This window comes from Meriones unguiculatus, chromosome 3 (assembly GCF_030254825.1).
Source record: "Meriones unguiculatus strain TT.TT164.6M chromosome 3, Bangor_MerUng_6.1, whole genome shotgun sequence".
NCBI lineage: Eukaryota > Metazoa > Chordata > Mammalia > Rodentia > Muridae > Meriones > Meriones unguiculatus.
Genome location: NC_083351.1, coordinates 65928710 through 65939162, shown reverse-complemented (window position 1 = coordinate 65939162; position 10453 = coordinate 65928710). Strand labels below are relative to the sequence as shown.

The 10453-nt window shown below is 46.7% G+C and overlaps 1 protein-coding gene across 1 annotated transcript; it reads right to left on the bottom strand.

Annotated features, from left to right (window-relative positions):
• Nucleotides 1–364: 364 nt before the first annotated feature.
• Nucleotides 365–3024, bottom strand: LOC110565766 (splicing factor Cactin-like). Its single transcript, XM_060380094.1, is given in 2 exon segments — nt 365–2792; nt 2794–3024. Coding segments are annotated over 2 exon segments (2247 nt in total). The 5' UTR covers nt 2925–3024; the 3' UTR covers nt 365–676.
• Nucleotides 3025–10453: the final 7429 nt, after the last annotated feature.

Below are 10453 nucleotides of genomic sequence, written 5' to 3'. Positions count from 1 at the left end.
TGCTTCCATGTATGTGGACCTATCTGCATTGCCCACGAGGCATGCTGGGGTTGGCTACCCAGAGGCTATTTTAAGCTGTGGGCTGGCTTTCCCCAGGGTCAGAAGATTGTTCAAGGTTCCTGAATAAACTGCATTGAGAAGAACAAAAAAAAAAAAAAAAAAAAGATCAGAAAGAAGGAGAGGAGGACCTCCCCTATCAGTGGACTTGGGGAGAGGCATGCATGCAGAAGGGGGGGGAGGGTGGGACCGGGAGGGGAGGAGGGAGGGGCTTATGGGGGGATACAAAAGGAATAAAGTGTAATTAATAAAAGTTAAATAAAAAATTAAAAAAATAAAATATTCTCAAACCCAGCCATGAACCAGGATTTTAATTTTTTTTAATTTTTAATTTTTTTTTCCAAGAATAAGCTTTTTATTAAACGTATCAAAACCACATGGAGTTCCGTGGCTGAACAAGTCCGTGGAAACAACAGAGTATTTCTGCCGCCTAAGGCAGTCTTTTCAGAGAAATAGATCCGTTCCTTTCCAGATGGGAGGGAATCCGGAGGGCCTCAGCCACAAGGTGCTGCCGACTATAGAGCTGATTCAATCCCAAGGCTTAAGGGAGGCAGCCAGGTCCCTTCCGCCCTCCCACCTGAGAGCTGTCCAGAGTCCAGCCTGGCGAGCACCACCTGTGTCACCGGCGATATCGGTACCGCTTGAAGTGGAACCAGAGCTGGAAGATGCCATTGGCAAACTGGCAGCGGAAGCCGTGCCGGTGCGAGTACTCCCACTCCCGACTGACAATCTTGAAGGCGATGTCCTCGTAGGGCGGGCCAGCGTGGAAGCGGAGGATGGCGAAGTCGCAGTTGTCTGGGCAGGCCTCCAGGAAGTACTCGGGCGTGGCGCGTTTGCGGATGAGGTCAGGGTAGAAGATGTTGAACTTGTAGCCCTGCACGATCTTGGGCGGCGGGTTGTCGAAGTCATAGTGTGTCTGGTTGTACTTGTTCCACTCGAAGCCCGTGTGCACGCGGTTGAAGAATCGTGGCTTGCGAGGCCGGTACTTGTCTGCCCACAGGTAGGCGCGGCCGCTAAGCGGCATCTCCACACTGAACTGCGCCTCATCCTGTCCCATGCCCTCACGGGCACGCCGGAAGAAGATGTCTTCGGCGCTCTCGCTCGCATCCCCTGTGGCCTGGAGCTGCTGGCGTGACAGCTGCAGCCGCTGCAGGTCCTCATGTGGCTCCAGCACATGGGCGTCCAGCGGCAGCTCATGCGAAGTGAGCAGCCGTGGGCTGTAGCGGCCGGCGTCGTAGTCCGCCAGGCTCTGCTGGATCAAGTCCTCTTCCATGAGCACCGCCTCCCCATCTGCCTCAGGCTCTGCCTCCACCTCCCCGGGTGGTGGAGCCCCCTCGGGTTCCGCGGGGTCCACAGACGGCCCGGGGCTGGGGTCCTGCTCCTCAGGCTCAGGGCTATGAGTAGTCGTGGGCTCCGACTTGAGGATGGGGAACAGTGGCTCGCTCTCCACACCTTGCTCCTGCTTCAGTTTGAACAGCTTCTGCCGGAGTACATCCTGGTGACGCTCGCGGAGCCTGGCCCTGGCCATGTGTGCACGCAGCTGCTGCAACAGGCTCTCCCAGTAACCCATGTCGAGGTTGGGGCCGCCTGCGCGAATCTTGCCCTCAATGCCCTGGAAGATGACCTGCAGCTGGTTGTAAGTCTTGCCCTTGAACACCGACTGCACATCCGAGCTGACGGAGGCGTTGACTCCCTCACGGCGCTCACCCGGTCCTTTGCCGGAGGCCTCCAGCTTTCGGAGCTTGGCGATCTCGTCCTCCGTGATGGTCGTCATGTCCCGCCAGAAGTCCACATTCTTGCCCTGTTCCAGCTCCATGTACACCTGGATGTCCTCCAGCAGGTCCTCCATGTCGGCCACCGTGAGGCCGTTGAGGAAGGTGTAGGGCTCGTGCATCTCGACGGCCAGGTCGTCGTCCTCGGCGCTGATGTACTTGGCCAGCAGGTCGATGGGCTTGGCCCGCCCGTCTCGGATTCGGATCTTGGAGCGAAGCTTGGCCTGCCGGAGGTGGAAGCTGTCCTCCTGCTCCTCCCAGGTCTTAAAGTGCTCTGCCTCCTTCTCCCGCTGCAGCAGCTCCAGCTCCTGCTCCCGCATGGCTTTCTCTCGCTCCCGCTCCAGCCGCAGCTGCTTCACCTTCTGCAGCTCCAGTCGGTTGTCCTCTTGGATCCTCTTGTTGCGTTCCTTCAGCTCCTTCTCTTCCAGGTGGCTGATGCCTTTCTTCTCCAGCGCCTTGTTCCAGATGAAGGTGCCCAGCAGGTTGTTGTCCCCAAAGGGGTTGTCGGTGTTGGTGTAGCCCATGTACTCCTCGCCCCAGCCCATCTTCTCCCGCTTTTTGCGCTCCTTGGCTTCCTTCTTGGCCAGTCGCCTCGCACGCTTCTCCTCGGGCGTCTCGAAGGCCTTGAACAGCTCTTCTTGCTGCCTCCGCTCCTCACGCAGCCTCAGCCGCTCCTGCAGGCTCTGCTGCTGGCTCAGGGTCAGGGCGGCTGCCCCAGGGCTCCGGGAACGTCTTGGGGATTCTGGGCTAGATGCTGATGACCCTGGGGACCACGAGCGCCTGCGACCCCGCCGGGCCCAGGAGCCTCCTGGCCGCTCCTCCCCAGAGTCAGAGTGTGAAGAATTGTCCTGTGGGGGCCATCGGGGTGGCCGAGGGTCCCGGCTTCGCCTCCCAGACCCCTGCCGCCGGTCTCCCTCGGAATCTGACCTGCGTCCCCGGCTGCGGCGCCTGCGTTCACCCCTCGCGTTCCCGTCGCCTCCGGATCTTCCGCCCATGGCTCTGGCTGTGACTGCGGCTGTGGCTGTAGCTCCAGCTCCGACTCCTCCGATCCCTGCGACCAGCGGACTGGGAGCGCGAGCGACTGGAGCGACCCATTTGACAGACCGCGTAAACAACCAGGTTGCTTGGCGCCGGGGGCTTTCCTTTGCTGCGGCGCGCCGGAGTCTGCCCCGAGGCGCCTGATCCCGGAAAATGGTTTATTCCTGCTGCTCCGCCCTGCGTGGGCGCCACAGCCTGAGGCATCGCACGATGGACTCCGGACGGGTTACGGTCACACTGAGCGGGGAGACTCTCCATCAAGGCAATGAAGTGGACTGGCCCAGGCGGGTCCTCGCGCCGGGCCGGGGCGGGCCTGAGAACAGGGCGTGTGTGTCCGAACCAGGATTTCTTAATGAATTTGTTTAAAATGGGCCCTGAGGCTTCATTCTCTGAAATCTTAATTACTACTAGTCAAAGGAGGGACCCCAAACACGTACTTTACTATGGGGGATTTACTATGCCTCGTAATCTGAGTCACTTTTAGATTTTTGAAAAGTAAAGTCAATTAAAACCTTTCTCGAAATGCCTTGGGGTACAACTCAGCGGTTTGGTGTTTAGCATGTTCAAGGCTCTGGGGTCGATTTTTGAGCACTCAGAGCAAAATAAAACCATACTTCTGCGGAATAAATGTGGAGGCTATAGGTGATGGTGGCCCGTAGCGGAGAGAAGGAAATGACCTTTGCTACTCTCCTAGGGCTTCTCCTTGCAGTGAGTGGCAGGATAAATTTTTTAAATGTGATAGGTGTGTAACCTATCACATTAAACAGAAAACAGAAAAAATGTTATCCTTCTGGCCTTTGCTCCTGCTTTTTTGTCTTTCTTATGGGCTGCTCTCTGGGTGAAGGTTAAAGATTTCTGTTAGGGACTTGGGGTGGGGGATTTTTAAAGGTTTGTTAATTTTCAAAACACGTAATAGAATTTGTTAGGGTTTGGGATATAAAGTTTGTTTTCTCTTGCTCTTGAACATCTGGGCTTATTGTGATTTCTTTCCCTCAGAATGAAACAGTTCACTGTTTTCTTTATTTACATGAAGAATGGCTTATACTTGATGGTTACCAGCGGATTTTGTTTAGGATGTACAACACTGCCTGCTTGATGGGAAGGAACGGTGTTGACAATAAGTGACAGTAAGTCCTACCTCTGATGGAACAACTTGAAGGGAAGGGATTGTGTCCTGGCAGTTAACACTTGTCAGACAAGAAAGACATCCCTGTTCCGTGGGAGGCCACAAGATGTTGTTTTAGGGTCTCAAGGATGTTTATTTCCAAGTCTTGTTTGGCCACATTTCATCTTCACAGTTTCTGACTATTTGATATATTCAACTGTGTTTGCATTTTTGTTTTTATTGGTTTCATAGTTTATAGGGACAAAACAAAAACTACACTACTCTTCCCCCCCCCCCCCCATGCAAGAGCCATTTGTTACATCTTTTTCTTTCTTCCTTCTTTATGGATACAATCATGAAAGAGCAAATGAAATGCACCAGCTGCTGTTAGGAAATTGTCGTAGTCTCCCCCCCTCCCCCCAGAGCTAACCTTATAACTGGGGTGAGCAAGTAAAGTAAGCTCTCTTTGTCCATTCCCTTTCTTTTTTATTTACTGAGAACCACAAATAATTGATGGCAGAAAATATGTTCCAAAGCAGTTCTTTTTTGAGCCACACCCAGGATCACTGGGAGGGCTGAGACCAGAGATGCAGGAGTAAGCTGTGACACGTGGAGATCTACACAGGTCTAGGATAGTGAGACCAGAGTCTCAGCAAACACGGGAGGCCAGGATCCTGGAAAAAGAGAAGTTTTGGTGTGAAGCATAAAAACCGAGAAAGGCTCAGGCAGGCCCAGGGTTAGAGACCACCACTTTCAGAGTGTGAAGAAGGCAAATGGCCAAGTGACGCAAAGCTGATAGTGCCACTTCTGGGGACAAGAAAGGAGGAACCACCCATCTCCAGGCAGAGGCTCCTTTGGAAAGCAAAGGACAGGGTGGTTTGAGCTGTTGGTAAAAAGGATTGAGGACACCTGGGTGAAGTGGGCACTGTCATGGTAGGGCCAGATTAGATCAGGGTGTGTGGACTAACATTATAAATCTTCATTCCTTTGCTTAGAATGCTCCAGATTGGGTTTTGTGCTAAGAATGTGGACTGTGAGTGACATGTGGACTCTTGTTTGTAACTGACCTCCACTGTCTGCGATCTGAAATTTAGAAAATGCTTTAACATCTGCTCTATTACCATGGGTCTGGTTTGGAGGTGCTTTCTCCTTTCTATTCTCTTTTTGGCTTAACCAGGGTTGTAAAGCTGGGGTGCCAATTACAGCTCAGCCTGCAAGTTACCCCTAAAGATTTGTTCTAACCTTTACCAGGGCTTGGCTCCCCTCTGTCCCAGCCTTTGTTGTGCCTTTCAGTCTTTCAGAATGGCCTATGCCTCAGGCCAATAGAAAAGCTGGTTATCAGCCTGGAACATCTTTACTTCCCTTCTATTTCAGTCAAAGTCTTACACATACTTCAAAGCACCGCACAAATCCTCAGTTTTCTATGGAGCCTGACTCAGCTAGAGTTTATTGCTCCTCCTTTGTACTGTCCTTGAATTATACTGTGTTTATATTTACATAGCATTATTTAACACAGGCAGACCTAGCTAGAATTTTGCCAGTCCTTCACAGGATTGAGTTCTTAGATGATAACTTCCATCTATTGTATGTCAGATATTTCCACTTGCTTAAAAAAAAACACTCTTATTTTTTTTACAGTTCTATTATTAGCCCCATGTTATTGACGATAATAGTAATAGAACTGTTGTGGTGAGCTTACTTTCCCAAAGTCACAGTGGCCAATCATGACCGTGTCAGTCAGTTCTCTTCTGAACTCCTAGGCATCAGGTTACACTGTTTACCTGACTCTCAATCACTGTGATTGATTGATTTATTTACATATGGCAGAATAGTAACTAGTCATTGCATCAAAAGTTGTTCACCAATACCAGGAGTCAGGCTGTAGGACAGGAAAGATAGCCAAGGCTATAAAAGGGTCTCGGAGCAGTCCTGACTCTTGACTGCCATGAAAATCCCATAGGTCTATACAGGGAATAAAATTACCCCAAACTATACTCACACACGAATGCAGAAAGAACTAGTGAGACCTAAGTAAGTTCTATGGGCTTCTTATGATATTTCACTGGAGCTGAGCCTAATGAGCCCATGGGGGAAGCTGGGCAAAGGGTACATGGAATCTTTATATTGCTTCTGACAACCACATGTGATCTAACCATCTCTGGACAAAAAGCAGGAAAAAAAAAAAAAAACACCCTTCATTCCTGACCATAAATTCAGATTATTTGGGCTTATGTAAGTTTATTTTATAAAATTAAACACTGTATTTTGAAGGTAGTCGTATTGCTAATTTTGTTGGCAATTTAAAATAATTTATTCTTGCTAATTTTAAAAGATTTGCTTATTCTCTCTTTCTGTGTGTGCATGCTTGTGTCGGTGTGGATTGTCACAGCTCACTTATAGAGGAAGTCAGAAGATAACCTGCAGAAGGGAGCTGGCTCTGTCCTTCTACCATGTAGGTCCCAGGAATTCAATTCAAGTCGTCAGGTTTGGTGACAAGTGTTGCTTCCAACTGAGCCATCTTGCTGGTTCCATTTGTTGCTTTGTCTGTGTGGCTTGAATGTCGTGGTGCTGTGTGGAGATAAAAGGTAAAAGTACAGAGTTAACTCTATCCTCACACCTTTACAAGGATTAAAGAAACAAATTCCAGATGTCAGGCTTATCCAGCAAGTGCCTTTACCTGCTTACCCATCTCACTGGCCCTATTGACAATAATTTCTAAATAGAGATTTAAATTATATTAATTTCCTGAACAGGATTGTGAACAGCCAAGCAGAGATATTTACATCTCATTCGTTTTAAAAGTAAGAGAAGGTATATGTCTTGCAGTGGGAATTTATTAGAAAAATAATGGTAAATATGTAACAGTTTGACATGGAAATATTTCTGTTGAAACAACAGTATTAATCATCGACATGTTGATGCTTCCTTGCTGCATCTTTGCTTTGTGGTGGCTTTTAATATTCATCACGATTGTAATTACTCTCTTTGTAATTTTAGAGATTTCTCTTTGGGAAGGTATGGTGAAAAGCAGTTTAGTATCATTGCAGAATCTTCAGACTTTAGAGTGAATCTTAGACTTTAGAGTAGCACAATAATGCAACTGCTCTATTAGAAGAAAAAGTATTTTAGCTTAATGTTTACGTTTTAAAATGTATTTACTTTCACATTATATATTTATAATGTATATCAGTGTTTTGTCTGCATTTATGTCTGCGCCTCATGTGTGTGCAGTGCCCATGAAGGCCAGAAGAGATCATTGGATCCCCTAGGATTATGATTCCACGTGGGTTCTGGGAATCAAGCGCAGGTCCTCTGGAAGAACAGCCAGTGCTCTTAACTACTGAGCCATCTCTCCAGAACATACATATTTTTTTATTTAAAAAGGCAAATTTACAATAAAGCTTCTGTTTTTTTTTTTTTTTTTTTTTTTTTTTTCCTTTGTGGGCTTCCCACCACAGTCTTGCAGTTGTTACTGATTTTTAGCACCTTGGTTTTTTTTTGTTGTTTGTTTGTTTTATTCTCAAGTCCATTAGGAGTTTGAGTTTGTCAGAACGGTCTGTGTGAATGGAAGATGTTGTGCCAGAATGCACCATCTAAGAGGGGTCATGGAACTGTGACTATGTCCTTTACAGTCTAGTGAGGTAGCCGTAGAGGATAAACATGTATCTCTGAGTGGGTCTTTTTCCTTGCTATGGCATGCTGGGGCTGCTGGACTTTGCCAGGCCAGGGTTAGTGGATCCCGTCAGGGTGTGCTTTGTGAGACCTCAATTCCCAGGAAGAGGCATCCCTCTCTCCAGAGCGCCCCTACCCCAGTTCTGCTGGTATTTTCTATACCTGAGCCCCTATACCCCTATGTTTGGCACCTTCCTTGTCCTCTGTGTCCCAGGAACCTGCCAGGACTGGGAGAAAGAGTATAAAAGGTATGGTCATGTCATGGGCTTCTCTGGCCTCTTCCAGTAACAAACTTTTAGCCTACTAGTATTATGCTAACTCTTCTAGACCTTTACAATTGACAGTGCCCAGACTATGTCTTTAAATGTATACTTTGCTTTATATTGATCAAGGACAAGATCACTAATGTGGGTTAGAAGCTAGCAGTAACTTCCTTTGTAACAAAGAAGGATGGTGAAATGAGAGGCCTGCATTTGGTGAGGCAGGGAAATTAAACAATAGCCAACTAGATTGATTACCTGGGAAATAATTCAGCCTGCCAAACCTGTCATTCAGTTTGTTGGAACTAATAGAACTGGATAGGCTGCTATGCCTGGTCTTAATATTGCAAAAGGCTTCTTGTCTGTTTTTCCAGCTAAGTTGCTGAAGCTGTTATTGGTGAAATCCTGGGTGGGGTTTTGCCTGGACACTCTGGAGTTTAATCTTGGGGTCATGCAGAGCAGGCCTTGTGGTGGGAGAAAAAAATGTGAGAGACAGATAAAGACATATCTGGAATTTCTAGTTTATTTACCTGAGTTTTTATTTTATTGTTTAAATAAGGTCTCATTGTCTATCCCAGGCTGATCTTGAAGTCATTATGGTCCTGCTGCAGCCTCACAAATGATGGGATGACACAGCATGAGCCAGCAACTAGGCTCACACACACTTCAGATTTCTAATCTGAACTTCTATAGCTCCTGCTCTGAGTTGGGGTGGGGTGCTATCTATCTATCTATCTATCTATCTATCTATCTATCTATCTATCTATCTATCTATCTAACTATCTATTTGTTTGTTTTGAGACAGGGTTTCTCTGTGTAGCCTTGGCTGTCCTAGACTCACTTTGTAGACCAGGCTGGCCTTAAATTTACAGAGATCTGCCTGTTTCTCTAAACTTAAAGAGATCAGCCTTCCTGAGTGCTGGGATTATAGGCGTGCACCACAACGCCTGGCTATTTATCTTTCAGTATGGCTTACTAGGGGTATTTCTTCAAGAGGGAAGAGGGCTGGGCAATGACTAGAATGCTGGCTGCCAGCTTCTTTTTGGACTTTTGAGATATGGGTTCACTCTGTAGGCCAGGCTGATCTTGAACTCTAACTCATGGCAATGTCCTTCCAGTGACAGGTTTGAGCCAAACTTGCCAGTTAATTCTTTAGCTTCTCTGTTGATTTGGTGAACAAAGGTAGTTGTCAAACTTCACCAAATATGCTCAAACCCATTCCAAACCTGCAATTCCTCTCCCTTCTGTGTCACCCAACAAGCTGAGTCACCTTTGATTCTGTCTTCCCCACAGTGTTTGAAGACAAGATTGTAATATTCTAACTTCTGCTTACCTTCCATCCCACCTGAATCCATTCTTTGCAGCCTTACAAGAAAGAATGGCCAGCTCTGAATTAGGTCAAATGTGTCCTTCCCCTCTGTATATAATTTAATTAGTTCTTTAATTAGTTCCCATTGTGATTAGGGGGAAATGAACACCTTTGCCTACATGCTGTCTGGCCTTCCCCAGCTTGTCTCTGCTACTTCATCTCTGGTCATTAACAGTCAAGTACTTAAACAGCCAAAGCTGTCCTGAGGCCTTCATATACAACCTTCCTGTGCTGAGAAGCTTCTCCCTGTTTTCTTGGTGGGCTTGCTTGTGCTCAAGCATTATAAATACAACAACAACCAATAATAATAATAATAAGTAGTAGTAGTAATAGTAAATAATTAACCATTATCCTCCATTGGGGACCCCTTTGGCTGGATTATCTAGGTAAACCTGCTGCCTAATATTTTCTTTGTGTTAGTATTATAACACTTCACACAGAAGTACTTATAGTTTTATTTACCCCCTCTTCTATACTATTTTAAGTCTCACTTCTATAAAAACTACTGCTCCATTTTTATGACGCATACCCATGTATGTCACATATCTGTCACAGTGGCTGGGTCAAAGTGTTATCTATTTGCTGAATGGATTCATGAATAAATATGAATATGACTTCTTTGTTGAAAGAATGACCATATTTGTGGCACAAATTGCAGTTTCTAAGGCTTCACGGATATGTTAGAAGTACTCAATAATCCTCTTTTTATGGCTTATTCTGTGTAATTGAAATCCCATTTTTTGCTTTATTAAGTACACTGTTGTTAGGGTTCACAGGGCATTTATTTAACTTATCACAGCCCACCTTCAAGTAACATTGTGCTACCTTTATGAAGCATAGCCCCCAGCAGTCTCCCAGCCTATATACCTACGTGCATATATACTCACTATATACCTATGTGCCTTTCTACTCACTATGTACCTATGTGCCCCCCACCTCCGTGATGTAGTTGGAGTACACGTTCCTTCTCCCTGTCACAGTCTTCACAGTGAATTATTGAGGCTTTCAACAATCCATTATTATATAAAATATTTTCAGAAGGAGAAACATCAGTGTTATATTTTCACCTGTTCACATGTTGAGAATTTTCAGCGCTCAAGAGCTGGCTCTTCGACCACCTCCCCCTGAGGGGGGAGCAGCCTTGCCAGGCTACAGAGGAAAACAATGCAGGCAGTCCTGA